This window comes from Panthera tigris, chromosome B3 (genome assembly GCF_018350195.1).
Source record: "Panthera tigris isolate Pti1 chromosome B3, P.tigris_Pti1_mat1.1, whole genome shotgun sequence".
In the NCBI taxonomy this organism is placed as follows: Eukaryota; Metazoa; Chordata; class Mammalia; order Carnivora; family Felidae; genus Panthera; species Panthera tigris.
Window position 1 is genome coordinate 109,060,555 of NC_056665.1, and position 19,785 is coordinate 109,080,339.

Genomic DNA, 19,785 nt, shown 5'->3' on the forward strand with positions numbered 1-19,785 from the left:
TTTCCCAATAGATCCCACATGTAAAAGGGCAATAAGATGTGGCAGGGCCCTAAGCACACAAAAGTTCAGCCTGTGGCAGTGACACCGATGCTTTCCCACTCAGACAATGACCAATCCAATGACCTTGGGCATCTTGGGCCTGTATCACTAACAAATTGAAATAATCATCAAAGATCTTTGAAGAGGTAGAAGATCTGTATGCTTGAAAACTATAGAAAGCTTATGAAAGAAATTGAAGAAAACACAAAGAAATGGAAAAACATTCCATGCTCCTGGATTGGAAGAACAAGTGTTCTTAAAATGTCAACGTTACCCAGAACAATCTACACATTCAGTGCAATGCCTATCAAAATAACACCAGCATTCTTCACAGAGCTAGAACAAACAATTCTAAAATTTGAATGAAACCATAAAAGACCCCAAATAGCAAAAGCAATCCAGAAAAAAGAAAACCAAAGCCAGAGGCATCACAATCCCAGACTTCAAGCTGTATTACAAAGCTGTAATCATCAAGACAGGATGGTACTGGCACAAAAATGGACACATAGATCAATGGAACAGAATAGAGAGCCCAGAAATGGACCCACAAATGTATGGCCAATTAATCTTTGACAAAGCAGGAAGGAATATCCAAAGGAAAAAAGACAGTCTCTTCAGCAAATGGTGTTGAGAAAACTGGACAGCAACATGCAGAAGAATGAACCTGGACCACTTTCTTACATCATGCACAAAAATAAACTCAAAATGGATGAAAGACCTAACTGTGAGACAGGAAACCATCAAAATCCTAGAGGAGAAAACAGGCAACAACCTCTTCCACCTCGGCCGCAGCAACTTCTTACTCAATGCGTCTCCGCAGGCAAGGGGAACAAAAGCAAAAATGAACTATTGGAACCTCATCAAGATAAAAAGCTTCTGCACAGCAAAGGAAGCATTCAACAAAACTAAAAGGCAAACAACGGAATGAGAGAAGATATTTATAAATGACATATCAGACAATGGGTTAGTATCCAAAATCTATAAAGAACTTACCAAATTCAACACCCAAAAAACAAATAATCCAGTGAAGAAATGGGCAGAAGACATAAACAGCCACTTTTTCAAAGAAGACATCCAGATGGCTAACAGACACATGAAAAAATGCTCAACATCACTCATCATCAAGGAAATCCAAATCAAAACCACAATGAGATACCACCTCACACATGTCAGAATGGCTGAAATTAGCAACTCAGGCAACGACAGATGTTGGTGAGGATGCAGAGAAAGGGGAACCCTCTTGCACTGTTGGTGGGAATGCGAGCTGGTGCAGCCACTCTGGAAAACAGTATGGAGGTTCTCAAAAAATTAAAACTAGAACTACCCTATGACCCAGAAATTGCACTACTAGTTATTTATCCAAAGGATACAAAAATGCTGATCCAAAGGGGCACGTGTACCCCAATGTTTATGGCAGTGCTATCAACAATAGCCAAACTGTGGAAAGAGCCCAAATGTCCATCGACTGATGAATGCATAAAGATGTGGTATCTATATTTACAAGGAATATTACTTGGTGATCAAAAAGAATGAAATCTTGCCATTTGCAACAGTGAGGTTGGAACTAGAATGTATTATGGTAAGTGAAATAAGTCAGTCAGAAAAAGATAAATATTATATGATTTCACTCATGTGGAATTTAAGAAACAAAACAGATGAACATAGGGGAAGAGAAGGAAAAATAAGAAAAACACAGAGGGAGGCAAACCATAAAAGACTCTTAAATACAGAGAACAAATTGAGAGCTTCTAGAGGGGTGTTGGGTGGGAGGATGGGCTAAGTGGGTGATGGGCATTAAGGAGGGCACCTATTGGGATGAGTAGTAGGTGTTATATGTAAGTGATGAATCACTGAATTCTATTCCTGAAACTATTATTTCACTACATATTAACTACTTTGAATTTAAGTAAAAATTTTAAAAAATAATTAATTGAGGGGCATCTGGGTGGCTCAGTGAGTTAAGCATCCAACTTCGGCTCAGGTCATGATCTCACAGTCCGTGAGATCGAGCCCCGCGTTGGGCTCTGTGCTGACAGCTCAGAGCCTGGAGCCTGTTTCAGATTCTGTGTCTCCCTCTCTCTCTGCCCCTCCCCTATTCACGCTCTGTCTCTCTCTGTCTCAAAAATAAATAAACGTTAAAAAAAATTAAAAAATAAATAAATAAAAAATAATTAATTGAAATTAAAAAAAAAAAGATCTTTGTTTGGCTCCAAGATGGCTATTTCTACAAGCTATTCCTGCTCCATAGCCTTAACAGAGAGACAACTCAGCACCACCTCAACCTTAAACTTGTCTACCTTCCAAAACATAACTCTTCAATCTGGAAAAGCAGGAATCAAAAAGGAAATTTCTTTCCAAACTTAACTGTCTCTAGATTTTCCAGTTAGTAGGAATTTGAAAGATTCCTAACCTCTGGGCTTCCGTGGAGGGAGGCCAAATTTTTTTTCTAATAATCAGAGCATCCATAAGCCTGGAACAAAGCTTTGTATTCAGAATTAGGGTATGCAATACTGAAATACAGAACACACACACACACACACACACACACACACACACACCCCTATACCATTACTGGCCAAATCAGCCTCTTCTGGGACAGAAAGAAGTCTCTACCTGCCTGAGATTCACAAGTAACTACTTCTATCAGAATTAAGAGATTTGGCAAAAAAATAAAAATCCTCCAAGCAAGAAAAAAGGAAGCCATTTCTAGAACTCTAAAAAGATCATATCCAAGAAAATGTGGCTGATAAATGATTATGATATCATATCACACGATATATGATTATAAAACGGGCAATAGCCAGAGGCTGAGTACAGGTGGTCTGACAAAAAAAAATAAAAAAAGGCACAGTTACATGAGGGTTCCTGATAATAATGACTCACCTTCCTTGGGAGCAGCTGTTCCAGTCCAGGTCAGTCCTAGGACAATCTGTTAAGTTTTAGCAGTGCTCCAACTGATGTTAAGGGTTAGGTCCTGTGGGAGATTTGGGTCAGAACTCCAAGAACTACACAGCCCCTTTCTGTCTCCCACCTGCCCACCACTAGAGTCCTGATTTCCACATTAGCCCTAGAGAGGGCTTCCTGTGGACCAGAGGGTGACTCGAGACTGGGCTGGACATCTCAGAATCACCATAACCATAGCACATCTCACATTCCCGAGACTGGAGTCAAAACATTCTCCTACATAGAGTCTAATCCAGAATCAGAACATCTGATCCAATAGGGGCGCCTGGATGGCTCAGTCGGTTAAGCATTTGGCTCAGGTCACGATCTCACAGTTTGTGAGTTCGAGCCCCGCATCAGGCTCTTTGCCATCGGTTCAGAGCCTGGAGACTGCTCCGGATTTTGTGTCTCCCTCTCTCTCTGCTCCTGTCCTGCTCACACTCTCTGTCTCTCAAAAAGTGAATAAATGTTAAAAAAAAAAAAAAAAAAAAAAAGAATATCTGCTCCGATTGCCTTATTTCCCTGTGCAACTTGTAGTTTCAAGCACAAAAGAAAAAAAAATAGGGGAGAAAATTCTGGCCTGTTTTATTAAAGTCATACTAAAACTGAAAGCAATCAGAAGAGTCAGAAATTTTGGCAAAAGTGCTCTGTTGGCACTTGGGAAAATTCATGTGAAGCCAAAGCCCGGAGTACAAGAGGGAGCCAAGGAATTGAGATCTCAGAAAAAGCAGGAAATATCGCCCAACAAAATTTCACCACGTACTGGTAAGTTTGTGTGAACTTGGTGCTGGAGGTAAACCAATAATTAATGGCTACGAAACCACCACTCGATCATTCAAACGGCCCAAGATCCTTAGAGCACAGGCATCTGGTTGAGAACGTGTCAGCAAATGGTTTTCATACCACTTGTAAATTCATAACTACAAATTTTGGAATTAAAGTATGTTCTTGACCATTCTACCTGGACAAGGAAGGAGTCACAGTTCTGTGGACTCATGGACCCTAGAAGAACAAGGCTAAATTGTCTTTTCTTTCTTTAAATTCTGTTACTCTGGCTCAGGTCAGTCTTTCGATATTTAAAAAGATTTATTCTCACATGCACAGTGTGATCCATATAATCATCAGACTATTAAATTTTTAACTTTTTTGCCATTTTCCATAGGATGTCTCAAACATTTTTTTTAAATAAATATTCAATTTGGGAGCAGCAAACAGTGAAGAAACAAGTTTGTTTTGAGAAACACAGCCAACATTCTCAATAGCCATGCCCCATCCTTGCATACAATTGGATCTGACAGATGTACCCATCCCTTGAGTTAGAGATAAAGGACCACAACTGGCAGCTTCCAGTCTCTTAAATGTCCCAATTTGTAGTCACATAGCAATTGGCATGAAGTTAAATATCTGTGTCTGATGGCATAAGGTTTAGGTTATACACAGATGTGACTAAATTTCACCCAATCCAACTTCTCAGTTTTCTCTTAGGCCACATGTTCAGTGGGCCAAGGCCTATCTGTAGCGTAAGAATGCAGGCTGGGCAGCCGTTGTTCGAGAACTCCATATTTGAAGGGAATATTTACTCCATGCCATATTTACTGCCTGATCTCAGGGACGAGCTCAAAGTCAGAACCCCTTCAAAGTTCTGCCAAACACACATCAGCACAGTGTGTGCTCAAGTGCCCTTGTTCATCTTCAGTTTGGGGTTCTTAACACTGTCAATCACTCATTTACCTGCATAGACTCGTTTGGAGGCCACCCTCACACTTGAGGTTTTTTTTCTGGAAGAAAAACATAAGTTTTCAAGTTGCCCTTTTATTATCCCATATGCCGGATGTTTCCGGTAGACCAATGAAAATAAAATTATATAAATCACATGCAGTCACAGGTGCCTTCAAATGCTCCCTCACGACACTCAACACAAAGAATTCAGCTTTTGTGCTGCTAGCATAACCTCAACCAACCAAACTATCTCTCTTACCTAAAACTACCTCTAAACTCTTCAGGCTGTTCACCAGTATTTGGCTCCCTCCTTCCTGGCACATGGTAGGATTATACTTCTGACCCTGTTGAACCTAGCAAGGGTACGTGATATGCTTTGGTCAACAAATGCGAGCAGAAATGTCACCTTGAGAAGGAAGTTTTAGGAACCAATGCCACTTGACCACATTAATTTCTTCCTCTGCCAAGGTGATCATCAATGTTCTCAATGTGGCTGCTCCACCAGTCTAGCTCCCTGAATGAGCATGACAAAAATATGCAAAATAGATAACAATGCGAGCAAGAAATACACGTGTTACTTTAAATAATTGAGGTTTGGGAGTTGTTTGTTATGGCAACACAGCCTAGGAAAAAACTATCGGGATCCTGAACACTATGGCGAATGTTACTATAATCCAAAACAGAAGAAATTTGCAGCTATATCTGTTACACTGCAGCATATATATGTGTATGTAAAATTATATATATATATATATATATATATATATATATATATACACACACACACTATAATGCTACATATTCTATATGATATATTATTACATTGCATATATTATAGTTAGCCACCAATTAAAGTAGACTTCTCTCCCATCTCCTCCATAAAATAACAAAAAAACCTTCCCAAATCAATTGGATGATCTAAATTGCTTGAAAATAAGTGCTCACGAATCTCAAAGAAACCAGTTCCCCCATAAAAAAAAGTACTTGATCTATTTGTCAAAATCATTTGCAGAGTTCCACATCTTCTCTAAGACCAAGTACATTAATCAAACACAGGGCTTCAAAGGGGCTTCATTCTGAGCAACCCGATAGACAAATAAATTAGCTGCCAATGGCTCCTTTATAATGGAAGAGAGCCAAGCTGACCCAAGGGGAAAGGAGTAAATCACAGAGGGAACCTTCCAAGCAAAAGCAGCATTTGGGGACCCGAAGCAAACCAATAAAGCCTTCCCATATACTCTTGTTTCCAAGAGTGTGAGCCAAGCACATGTGTGTTTATTCGCTAAGAAGAAGATGCAAACGTCTCACATCTGGTTGATTTCTTAGGTGCTACAACCATAAAGATGTCTGTGTCTGGAATACCCGCTGGAGCGTTGTGCTCAAATGTGGCAGCTCATAAACCTGATCGCTCACATCATAGCTATGATCCATAAGAACGTTTCCCTCTGAAACAATGCACTTCTGGAAGGTTTTCTTCTCTGTTGCTGGGATGAAATGCTTGAGTTTCTCCTGTAGGTACGTGAAGAACTGTCCATTTTTAATTTGCAGAGCTTTTCTCTGGTGACTCAGTGAGGGATGATGTCATATGTTATCCCACAACGGCTGGTGTGGTTCTCTCTGCTCACTTAAACCATTCCCTCTGTTTCTGTGGCAGACAGCGCTCTCCAGTTTCCATCTTTCGTCAGCTTCTTCCCAGCCAGCCCCAGGCAAACAGCCTCCCCAGCAGCAGATGAAACAGGAAGTCTGACAGCTTGAGTCTGCAGTGGGACCCCTAGTGTTTTCCCTGCTCCATGCCCTGGCGGCGTTCCCCGCAAGTACAAACACACACACACAGAGCTCCCATTGTTGCAGCCTTCCCCAGCCCACTGAGCCTAATATGGAATGCAGCAGGAAACCCATGATTTCCTGATACTCCGCAAGCTGGAGGAAGCAAGGGGAAAACTCCATTAAAAAGCCCAGCTTTCCTCCATGTTAGATGTAAAGTGGAAAAGGGGGGGGTAGATTAGCAGAACTGCGGCCGTCTGGAAGAGTACAGCGAAACCCTTGGGCTGTTGAAATTTCTAGACTGCCAGGAAGCCCCTAGAATTCAGAGAAAATGAGGGTTTCTTAACTCAAACTGTAGGGAAAGGGGACACGTGCTTTTAATCGTTCTCCCCAACGTGCGCCACCTTTCTTGGCCAGTATGGTAAGCACGAGGGCAGGTGCCAGCCGCCTGGGACAGGTCTGTGGAATCCAAGGCAACCTAAGGAAGGCAGCGTGATCTGGAGCCTGCCACTCGCTTCCCGCGCTCCATGGGCTCTGGGAGAGGCAGGAGAAGGAACAGCAGCTGCAGGGTCACAGCAGCTGGAGCCGCCAGGATGAACTGCGAGGAGGGAGATGACAGCGGCTGCGGCTGCAGGAGCACGGAGGAGAAGAAGATGTTGAAGTGCGTGGTGGTGGGCGACGGCGCCGTGGGGAAGACCTGCCTGCTCATGAGCTACGCCAACGACGCCTTCCCAGAGGAATATGTGCCCACTGTGTTCGACCACTATGCAGGTAAGAGGAGGGGCGGGAGCCTGTCCCTGCACACGCGGGGAAGATGCGGGCGGCGACACCGCAACCGCAGAGGGGCCTGCTTGATTTCCAGGGGCACTGATGGGCGCGGGCCTGGCGGTGGCCCCACAGCGGGGCGGAACCCACGGCCGAGGGCTTTGCTGCAACTCTTAGGACACTTTGTGCATCCCTTCGTATCCAAAACTTTCCCCCCCCCCCACTTCAATCAAATGAGTAACACTGGGAAACTACCCTGAACTGCTCCTCCAGGCTTTGGGGTGGGAGATCTTACTCAACGTTGGCCTGAAGAGTTAATAACTTTTTATGTGAACGTTCTAAAATGTAGTGCAATCGCAACACAACTTTTTCACCAAAAAAAAAAAAAAAAAAAAAGAAAGAAAGAAAGAAAGAAAGAAAGAAAAAGAGAAAAGAAAAACGTAGGCTACTGTAAACTTGAAGAATTTCATGAACTTGCTTTTGAGAAACAAGATTTGTTTTGGAAATTAAGAGAAAAAGTAAGAAAATGGAAAAATTGAGATCAGTTAGCACATTGACAAGTACACCTACAAACTTTAGAACGTTCAAAAAAAAAAAAAACCGATGAAGTTGTGGCTACAGTATTTTAACTGTCATGCCTTAAAATATTTTGTGTCCGATTTGATTGAAAAAAGAAAGTTACCACTAACCACACAACTGGTGAGAGAGGTATTTTTGCCACTTTTCATATATTTACCTCATGCCATTTCATAAATGAAATGGTAAGATTAACAAACATTAGAACACTCATTTTTCTAATGAATTCATTTGGTGATGTACTATTGTACGTTTATGTTCCCAGGGTTATAGATGGGGGGAGTATTAAAAGATTTTAAATATCTATTAGGCAATCTGTATCTTGAATTAAAAGAAACATCTGTAATGAATATGTTTTTAAAGTAAAAATGAAGATAAAAATAAAATTTGAATCATTTTAAAGTATATCCAGAAAGGATCAAATCGGACACAAAATATTTGAAGGCATGACAGTTAAAATACTGTAGCCACAACTTAATTGTTTGGTGGTTTTTTTTTAATGTTCTAAAGTCTGTAGGTGTATTTGTCAATGTGATAACTGATCTCAATTTTTCCATTTTCTTTTTCTCTTAATTTCCAAAACAAACCTTATTGTTTCTCAAAAGCAAGTTCATGAAATTCTTCAAGTTTACAGTAGCCTAATTTTACAACTTTTTTCAACAGAGTGATCAGGTTGGTGAGTTATCAAAGATTTGAGATTTCACAAGAGGAAAATTTCCCTTCCTTCACCTTGGCTTTGGGTCAGGTTCAGCAGGGGGGGAAGTGACACAGGAAACCTGTGTGAATGTTGGCTTTGCTATGTGGCCATTTGAAATCCTCTTTCTAGAGGAAGTAGCTTCTTTTCCACAGCTAAACAATCACCTAAGTCCCACCCTTCGCCTATATTTACATGGTTTATGACAATACTACATAGCAGATAGAGAATCACAGTGAAAATAGTATCCACTTCCCAGAAGGTTTTTCTATATTTGTGAAAATTAAGAGCAAATTTTCATGCTGATTCCCTTAAGTTTTTTCTGAAAATATGACTCTGCCAAGAGACGAACACTTTAATGAGAACAGAATAAAGAGAACAGGAAAACTTTTATGCGGAGAAAAAAGAAACTAATAAAATTAAGAGGTCTGGGAGTTAAGTAAGTTACTAAGATGTGAACTTCTTAGCAAAGGGTTTTTTTATTCGACACCTTCTTTCTGCCAGGAAAGAAAAACTGGCTGGTACCTAATTTCAACAACTTTTAGATCAAAGGAAGGGCCCAAAATATACTAAAGGGAGAGGCTTAAGTGCTTTTGAAAATGACGCATCCTGATCCCCATCTATTGGTTGAACTAATTATCAGTCCAGTATAAGGAAGAAAGAAGACAAAACCAACTGTAGAGATAAAGTCAAGCTATAAAAAAATATTAGAGATCAAGCAAAGGCTGAACTACCACCAGTTTCCACTAGGACCAAGTTATTTTATATTTCAATTGTGTATATACTTACTGTTATGTGAGCATCAAAGCATCTTTTTTTTTTTTTAATTTACATCCAAGTTAGTTAGCATATAGTGCAACAATGATTTCAGGAGTAGATTCCAGTGACTCATCCCCTATGTATAACACCCAGTTGAACATCGAAGCATCTTAAAGATTTTGGCTACTCTATGATTTTACCTCTCAGGAAATCACAGTCACTTTACCCAAAGCCACACTTTGCACGTAGTAGACATTCCCAAACACTGTTACTTTGATTTACACTCTGTACCTTTCTAGGTACACAGTCATCTCACAGGCTTTCAGTTAGGTTATAAAGGAAATGAAGACATGAGCCTCATACATCTAGGGTCACAATGAAGTGAACGTTTCCATTCATAAAGAAATCTTCCCCATCATAAAGACACGCTCCTTTTACCACTGCCCTTCCCATATATGAGCTAATTGAATGTAAATCCTTATGCAGTTACATGAAAACCTTCAGTCAATTGTCAAAGAACTAATGCTGTCTTCCCCATGTGGAAAAGTATCCAGTACCCTGTCCCTGGGTCCTACTGGCCCATTCTGAAAGGACAAGCAGCAACTGAATTACCGAGTCTTTAAAATACTGCAGTTCAAGGGACACCTGGATGGCTTAGCTGGTTAAGCGTCCAACTCTTGATTTCGGCTCAGGTCATGATCTTAGGGTTGGTAAGTTCGAGTCCCGTGTGCCAGGGCAGAGCCTGATTGGGATTCTTTCTCTCTCTGTCTCTCCCTGCCTCTCTGCCCCTTCCCTGTTCATGTGCATTCTCTCTCTCTCCCTCTCCCTCTCTCTCTCTCTCTCTTGCTCTCTCAAAATAAACTTAAAACACAAAAAAAAGTAAAGAGAAGAAAAACGCAGTTCAAGTCAAAGAGAGCCTGTCCCTTGAAGATTTTTCCATAACAGTGGCCCATCCCAGGAAAGTGGACATATAACAAGAAGGGTATGAAGCATACCAATCAGGATGGGGGGCGTTGAAGCCAGACAGCCCACTTCCAACACGGGCACTGCCATTGCCGTGCGGCCTTGAACAAGTTATTTAACCTTTCTGTGCCTTAATTTATCACAAATGGACAAAAAAAGGACCATAAAGGCATTAGGAGTGTTGGTGAGGCAAAATAAATAATACATGCGAAGTTCTTAGAACAGTGCCTCACACATGATAAGTGTTAGGTACCTAGCAGCTACTATTATTAAGAATAAGTTCTCGGGGCGCCTGGGTGGCTCAGTCGGTTGAGTGTCCAACTTCAGCTCAGGTCATGATCTCACAGTCTGTGAGTTCGAGCCCCACGTCGGGCTCTGTGCTGACAGCTCAGAGCCTGGAGCCTGCTTCGGATTCTGTGTCTCCCTCTCTCTCTGCCCCTCCCCTGCTCATGCTCTGTCTCTCTCTGTCTCAAAAATAAATAAAGTTATTTAAAAAAAAAAAAAGAAAGAATAAGTTTTCTACACTTGCACACAGTTATGAAAGGAAATTAAAATGTAACTAAGACTCCAACAAAGAAAACCATAATTCTAGTGGTATCCGTCAAATGGAGTAGGATGGTCTTGGCAAATCTCTGTCCATCTCCTCTGCCGCCTGCCCCATCTCCTCCCCCCCATTATATGTTGGCACACCTCAGTGTTCGGCCCCTCAGTTCCCTTCCCTATTTTGCTCATGCCTAAGTTGGTTGTATCTAGTCTCATGGCTTTGAATATTATTTATATGCCACCGACTCCCCAGTTTATATCTCTGGCCCTGAGACTCAGATTCATATATCCAGCTGCCCATTTGAATATATAATAACATCTAATTTCTCAAACTGTTAAAACAAAATTCTTTAACTCCTCCCATCTATTCCTCCCCTAGTCTTCCCCGTGCAAATACACGACCACTACCTTCCACCCAGTTGCTTAGAACAAAAACTTTGATATTACACTTGACTCCTTTCATCCTATGACAATACCCCCCACCCTCTCCATTCAAACCATTTGTTATTACTCTGTTAATACTGTTATTACTTTGTTACTACTGCCGATCAGCGCAACATTCAAAATACATCTTAAGTGCCATCACTTCTCGCCACCTACATTGCTTCACTCTTGTCCAACTCACCTCATTTCTCATCTAAGCTAGTGTGCTCACCTCTCACTTCCCTGCTTCCAAACTTGCCCTCCTCTTGTCAGTTCCCCACACAGCCGGAAGGGGGGCTATCCATGGCCCAAATCCTCCAATCCCTTCACACTCAGACCCCGTCAGTTATCATGGTCTACAAGGCACTCCATGACTTGACTTGGTCCCTGTTACCGCCACACTCTCCTCTTCATTATTTCTGCTCTAGCCACACTAGCCATCTTGGTATCCCTCAAACACACCGATATCCCACTTTCCTTGAAGACCTCACACTTGCCCTTCCCCCAGCCTAACACTATTCCCCCAGATCCTCTTCAGCTTCGATTGACCACATTATTGAACACGTTCACACACAAACACACACACACACACACACACACACACACACACACACACACAGAGTCACTCTTTAACCACTTATACTGCTACATCTTTATTCATAACGTTTCACACCACCTGGCATCACCCTTACATTTATTTGGTTGCTGTTTTTATCCCATACTGGAATTTAAACTCCGTGAGGGCAAGGACTTTGTCTTGTTCACTGCTCTGTCTCCAGCTTTTGAAGCAGAGCCCAACATACAGTAGATTCTCAATAGATAGTTATTGCATAAATGAATTAGTATGTCTTAGTCATCTTTGTCCCTCCAGTGCTTAGGTAATTTCTGGCCCATTGAAACGTGGCTGAATAAACAAATAAACTGCTTGTCCGATCTTTAGGAATGAACATGTTTGGAAATTAATTACATTTATTCTATTTTTGAACTATTTTGTTCACATTTTAAGTATCATTTTATCTCTACTGGAATTGTAACATAGCGTTGAGTTTTCTTGACCTAAGTGGCCATTGTCACAGCTGTGGAATAATGTAACTCTGCAATGTGTACATTTCATTTGGAAGCAGATGAGCTGAAAATTGTTCCATATGCATTATAGTTAAAAGCCTACCTAAATTTTGGATGGCTCCCTCCAAGACTTATAGTTCTTATATATAGAACATGTTTCAGAGTAACCCCAAGTTCAACTAAGGGTTAGGACTAAAAATTGGGAGCAGTGGGATGAAGGTAGGTAGGACCACTCATACTTTCTACAAGTGAGCCTGAGAAACATCTCTGGGCCTTGCTTCCTACTCCCTTCTAGGATGACTCAAGAATTCCTAACAACATTTAGAGCTTTCACAGCTCACCATGGAACAATCACATTTCTTCTTCCCTCATATCTTTATCTTATCTTGAACTTTGAGTTTTGCAACAGACCACACCCTCCTTCCCCGCCCCCCTCACTGGTAAATTATTATCAAGTGATGTTCCACATAACATATGACATAGGGATAACACCTCCATTTTGCATTTAGTTAGATTGTATGTTGAGTTAGATTATGTCCATGGGTTGTATGTTTATCTACATGGGTGTGTCAAATAAGCCTGATCGGGTTGAAGCCTGTTCACAGTGTACCTCATTCACCATTTCCATCATCCTCTGGCTTAGAATTGATTTTGTCTGTGGCTCTTTCTTCTGTCGCCCACCCCTCCTAGAGTTTGTCAAAAACTACCTGTGTTTCAAGACTCATTTTTGAAGTCACTATTTCCAAATCCAGGCACCTATGCAGGAAGTTAACATGATTTATGGAAAGAAGGGAAAATCTCATTGCTCTATCAGCTGAGTAAGATGTAAAAGAAAGTTGTTTTCACAGAGAGCTGGAAGTCCAGTCTAATTTTTCCACAAATTAAATGGTGATCAGTCCAAGATAGACTCAATCACCACCTGGCCTTAATGGCCAGATCAAGAGGGGAAGCTATGTCCAATCCACAGAGGGGCAGGAAGGAATAACATAAAATAATAGAAAGTGAATAAAAGCAAAGCCCCAGGCCTATAAAGGTTTGTGACATAGTTCTGCCCATTTGTGAATATTTACTCAGGAGTTTCTCTTTTGTTTTTTCTGAAGACACCTGAGAGTCTCTAGAGAATGGATGAGATTCATTCTCTGTAAGCCAAAAGGAAGCCTGAAACAACTCTCATGGGACTATGAAATGAATTACCAGGATTTTAACCTTAGAAGAAAATATAAAAGAAGTTTGTGTAAGAGGAGACATGAATGGACCAGTGGAATCACTCACTCTGTTCCTTCTAAATGCAGTGATGCTCAAAAACATGAAGTCTTGGGGCGCCTGGGTGGCTAAGTCAGTTGAGCAGCCGACTCTTGATTTCGGCTCAGGTTATGATCTCACAGTTCCTGAGATTGAGCCCCAAGCTTGTTTCTGCACTGACAGCACAGAGTCTGCCTGGGATTCTCTCTCTCTCTCTCTCTCTCTCTCTCTCTCTCTCTCTCTTTCTCTGCCCCCACTTGTGCTCACTTGTGCTGTCTCCCTCTCTGTCAACATAAATAAATAAACGTAGAAAAAAACCCCACAAAGTCTTATAGATATCCAACCCCCCAAGGTCTCTTTTTGAGGTGATGTAATGTATAGCTGATGCTTTTTCTGGACCCTTGGAGGCCACACCAAAGGCGCAGTGGCAGGAATTATACAGACAGTTCCTCCCACAGTCTACACTGAGATGCTTATGAAAGCAAGCACATTCAGAGGCTTCAAGGGTGCAAATTACACTCCGAAAGGCAAAGCATGCTGCAGAGATGGTCAATTATGAGCCGCATGCTCTTTGGCATAAAAAAAGATAGAAGAGGGATAAAGAAAATTAAGTTTCTGTGACCCAAGAAAAACCATGCCCTCAGCATTGGACACCACATCTGCCATTCCCAGCGCTCCCGCATTCCAGTTTTAGCTGGCAACAAGCCAAGGAGGGAGACCAGTCCAGGCTTCAGCGGACAGGCTCCCTGTGACCAAGACATTTCGTTCCACATAGCCTGGCCTCACTCCCTTCACTTCCAGGCTAGGAAACCCTTCATAAATTTTACTATCTACCTGCCCATTGAGGTTGGGCTTCAGGTAAACGGTATTTTATTTCTGGAATAGCTTTTCCAAAATCTGCCATTTCTCCCACTTCGTGTGGGCCAAATAGCGAATTTGGCTCAGGGATGGCCCAGCACATTGGACGTTTATGTTTTGGAGACACTTAGCCTGTTTTACAGAGGCAGCATGAAGGTGGGTGACAAATATAAGGCCTCTCGGGAAAGGGCAGGAAAGAAAAGTCAACAGAAACAGTCTCCCTCATCAATCCTGACCACAAGGTTGCAAGGGTCTATGATGGAGGCTCTCGGTGTAAAGGTACAGCTTCTGATATTATGCTGAAAATTGACTTCCCCCCATACAGAAATCCATGGCACCCCTTAGGTGAGTCAGCAGAATCCCAACAGTTAACTCTCTGGCCGTCACGCAGTCAGGATAATTCCATCATGAATTCAGTAGAGACCAACTGTGAGTCACAGAGTGGCCTGGCACTGTTCCTGAAAGCTCTGAAGTCTACCAGCTTCTTGGAAGTGTCCAATTTTCATGAAACAAAAGGACCTGATTCCTGTGTATTTGCTCGGTTTCGTCTTGGTTGTGAAAGACAGCTTTTATTTCTGGCACTCTTCATTCCCAGGGTGAGCATGAATCCCATTATGGCCATGTGTGACCCAACAAGAAGTGCGGTAGTGTTACTTATGAAACGGAAATGCCACTAGTATATGTATTAACAACAATAACAGTCGCTATGCACTTCCATAGTCTTTGCTATGGTTCAGGCATATTTGGGATATTTTCACACATCAGCTTATTGCTTCCTCACAATGACCCTGGGAGGTGTATTATTTTCCCAATTTTACTGATGAGGAAATCCAGGCATGGAGACACTAACCAATTTTCCCAAAGTTGAATAACTTGTAATGGAGGAAGTGGAGGTCATGAAGCAGTAAACAAACAACACAGGCAGTGTAGAGTTCGGTAGCTAATAACATCAATCTAAAAGCCACTGTTAGTTAGGGTATGCTAACCCAAAAATGTAATTAACACCGTGGCAGGATGTTTCTTGCTAATGTGATGGTCCTGGGCGAGTAATTCAAGTCAGTGAGGCTGCTTTCCTCTGTTTAGTCATTTAGACACCCAGGCTCCATCCATCTTGTGACCCTGCCATCCCTTGGGATCTCATCGCTATCTGCATCCAACCAGCCTAGTGAGAAAGAACATGGACAGACTCAGTGGAAAGTTTTCTGGGCCAAGACTGGAAGTGACAGACATCATTTCCAGTCACACTCCATAGGCCTTGTAACTTAGTCACCAGGTCACACTTCAGGCTGAAAGAGGCTGGGCTATGAAGCCTTCCTACATGCCCAAGAGCGGAAAGAATAGATTTCGGTAGGAACCAGCTATCTCCACTTGTATCAGCCTCTCCATCCACGAAATATCCTTTCACACTGTTTCCCACACGTAAAACAAGCTTGCCCTTTTCCAAAGAAGGACTGCCCAGAGTCCCATGCTGTCACTGCACCAGGTCAAAGCCCAGTGTTTGCGGATGATACACAACTCTTTTTTTTTTTTTTTCACAGCTCTTTGCATTTGATGGAGATGTGGCTCCTTGTGGTCCAATAGGAAATTCAATATCTGTCCCATTTATACAATCACCCCTTAAACAATGGTGGAACAGGGATGAAATAACCAAAATATTCAAAACCCCTTCAAAAAAGGAAAAAATGGTGGCGGGTGGGGGGGTGCCTGGGTGGCTCAGTCGAATAAGCATCTGACTTCAGCTCAGGTCATGATCTCACGATTTGTGAGTTTGAGTCCCACATCGGGCTCTGTGCTAACAGCTCAGAACCTAGAGCCTGCTTCAGATTCTGTGTCTCTCTCTCCTCTCTCTCTCTCTCTCTCTCTCAAAAATAAACATTTTTAAAAAAGGGAAAAAGAAAAGGAAAAAATGGGAGGCACATAGCAATAATAGAATCCTGATGGCAAACACTGGGAAGACTCCCTGCGCTAGCAGTGGAAGAAGTTTCTTGAATTGACCCTGATGCTATTCTCTGGGAGGAATTCCTTCATCCCTCAGTCTCCGCTTTTCCTGGCTCAAGTCTGGGAGGTTCTTCTTCCTCATCCATCGTCCTCTGTGATACACATCTGAATTAGACCTTTAGGCGCATGTGTTTCTTGGGGACTGTAACACTTTCACAGCCTGCTTCTTGCTTGTACAGTTTTGGGGGGCTCAGTGTTGTTTCACAGCTGTAAGCATATCTAGTCCACGTTTGGCATTTCTTTGGACACACAACTCTTTCAAAAATTTACCAGGTTTCTGGTAATATCCGTGTACCAGTAACCATATCCAAGACCAAAGTATGTCTTTCTTAGACGTAATGCTTAAACAGTCTTCATTTGTCTGCTTCTGGTAGCCAATGCCCTTTTTTCTCAAATTAACAATAGCTACTGGGAGGCCATATGAAGCAGCAGGCTTAGATGCAAGGGACCTGATCTTTGACACATAGCTGATTCTCTTGCTTAAACAGAGAAATGGACATTTATGGCTCAAATCCTTTTTTTTTTTTAATGTTTATTTATTTTTGAGAAAGCGCAAGCGGGGGAGGGGCAGGGGGAGGGGCGTAGGTTGGGAAGACCCCCTGTGCTGGCAGTGAAAGAAGTTTGCACCCTCTGTAGAGGATCCAAAGCAGATGTCGCTCTGACAGCAGCGAGCCCCATGTGGGGCTCGAGCTCATGAACCAAAAGATCATTAACTGAGCCAAAGTCAGACACTCAACTGACTGAGCCACCCAGGTGCCCCCAAATCCTTTTTGAATTGTATCTTCAATTTGTGGAATCCAAAAATAATCAATTTTACTCGAGGGGCTCTGTAAGTCCATTAATATTTGTGTTCTATCAAACTCTGCTTAAAAAAAAACAACCAATGCAGCTCTTTTCTTTCTTGTAACACCTTGCTAAACCCAGTAAGTAACAATTAACATACAAGGACGTTCTGGTTTTTTCCAATTTTTTCTTCACATGCTACAAGCTCTGTAGGAACTGTTCACCTTCCAGGCTTCACAGACAATAGTTTTTCAAAAATACAGTTTTGCCACAGGATAACTTAGATCTCTGTCTTTCCAGCCTATCCTGTTTTCTTACCACCTGCCACTTAACAGCTCAGCCAACAGCACCCTATTTGTTTTAGGTTTTTGTAATGATGACACCACACTCAATAGACTAGGATGCTGTAACAAACAGACCCAAACATCAAATGATTCAAACTATGAGAATTCTGTGTCTTGCTCAGATAACAGATTGGGCAAGTGTTCAGGTGGATGAGATGGTTCTGCTCCATGGGGCCATTAAGGATTAACTTTTTTCTGTCTTGTGACTCTGCTGGTACCCAGAATACGGAGGAGTGAAGGCCAGGAGTGGCGGTGTGGGCCAGATCCACAAGTGGAATGCGCCACTTCTGTTCACATCTCATTGGAGAGAAGCCAAACCCTCGGCCACACATTATTACGAGAGAGGTTAGCTTTATGCCCAAAGAAAAAGTGAGCAGATGCTAACGGACACTTAGTAATCTTTGCCATAATCACGAAGTTGACATTTCTCGTGTCAACTACAATAGGCCGGGCGCCTGGGGGGCTCAATCAGTTAAGCATCTGACTCTTGATTTCATTTCAACCCAGGTCACGATCTCATGGTTCTTGAGTTTGAGCCCTGCATCAGGCTCTGTGTGGACATCAGGGAGCCTGCTTGGAATTCTCTCTCCCTCCCTCTCTCTCTCTGCCCCTCCCCTGCTTGTGCATGCCCTCTCTCTCTCTCTCTCTCTCTCAAAATTAAAAAAAAAAATACTTTAAGTAAAAAAATACATGGGGCGCTTGGGTGGCTCAGTCGGTTGAGTGTCCAACTCTCGGTTTCGGCTCAGGTCATGATTTCACCGGTTTGTGGGTTCGAGCCCCACCTCAGGCTCTGTGCTGACAGTGCAGAGCCGGCTTGGGACTCTCTCTCTCCCTCTCTCTCTGCCCCTCCCCCCCAAACAGTAAATAAAGTTCAAAAAAAATTTTTTTTAAATACAGTAGACCCACATAAACAATATGAATTGCCCTAAGCACCATATTTAATTAGGTGTTTATTCAGCTACAGATGACATACCTGTATTTCCCAAACGTACCTGCTCATCGGAAAAACCTGCTTGTTGAAAATGCAGATTCTTTAGTCCATGCCATAGTTTTAGTCTGCTGTATGAGACCCACTGAGAGAAAGAGCTGTCGATATAAATTTCAACAAGCATCCTAAGTGTTTCTTATTAGATGGACTCTATTAAACTGCCATTTTACAGTTCAAAATCTTTTGGATTTCCTAAGTTCATGTAGTTCAATCTAATGTAATTTAGCAAGTTCAGAAAACCTTTCTTTATACTGTAAAGATGCCTATAAATCCAGTTTAAGAGGCATAACTCCATGATAATACATCAATCATTAAAAAGCAACTTAAAAATAGATATCCACATATATAATTTCTTGACTTGGGAGTTTCTAACAGGGAAAATTGTGTAAAACAGAAGAGGCCCTTAGAGCCTCTCAGAAACAAGTAGCAAATTCCTAAATGAGGACTAGAGTGTTCTCATCAAAGATATGCCCTCAGAATTCAGTCTGGGGCTCGGAGAGACCGTGGAAGAAAGAGAACGTACAAGGCTGAGAATCAGAAGGGCTGATGGGAGAGGGCTGGGGTGAGGAGGGGAGCCTCCGAGCTCAGAACGGAGATGAGTAGAAATTGTAAAACAGCAGAAAGGGAGCTGACTAAGCAAACTGAGGCGCCCCAGCACCAGCTGCTGGGAGAAAAGCCTGGGCTGTGACTGATGTGGCCCCACAACCGTGAACCTCTGTTCGTAGAGCCTGCTGTCTGTAAAACAACCATCAGCCTGGAAGACGTTCAGTGGCCTCATCGAGGGAAAATTAGAGAACACCTCCTCTCGTGGGAAGAAGCAAAGGGGTCTTGAAAAACAGGAAGGAGCCTGGGACCCTTGGGGTGGTTTTTGGTGCAGCTCTGCATGTCTTGGACACTATTTATTGTTCTTCCATATCCACCCAGCCCTACGATTATGAAATGAACATAAACATCTGTTTCCCCTTGGCCAATCCTTCTGTTCTTCATGCTTTGACCTACATTTGGGAAAAAGGAGAAAAAACAAAAATGGAAAACCTCTTAAACTGCAATCACTGAGAGTCCAGAAAGGCTACTTCTTGGGCTAGAATCTGGTTCCCGAAAGAGATAGCATGTCAATTATGGGGGAGGCAGAAATTTTAGAACTGGGGCTCAGGCACCCTTCCTGGGTCAACCAGTTGACAAACAGTGCTGCTAGTGGGGACCAAGTCTTCCTTTGGAGTTTCTCCAGCTGTTCTAATACACATTCGTAAGCCAAGCCTCAGAATGTGCTTCTCCTCGCCAACAGGGGAGAAACGATGTTCTGTGAGGCCTGAGCAGAA

General features: G+C 42.4%; 1 protein-coding gene across 1 annotated transcript in view; it reads left to right on the forward strand.

Annotated features, from left to right (window-relative positions):
- The first annotated feature begins 6,661 nt into the window (after window positions 1–6,661).
- RHOJ (ras homolog family member J) overlaps window positions 6,662–19,785 on the forward strand; it is an 83,327-nt gene continuing 70,203 nt past the window's right edge. Inside the window, exon 1 of the mRNA XM_007095215.3 lies at window positions 6,662–7,236. Coding sequence (XP_007095277.1) covers window positions 6,993–7,236 — 244 coding nt within the window. The 5' untranslated portion in view covers window positions 6,662–6,992. The remainder of the gene's footprint in view (window positions 7,237–19,785) is intronic.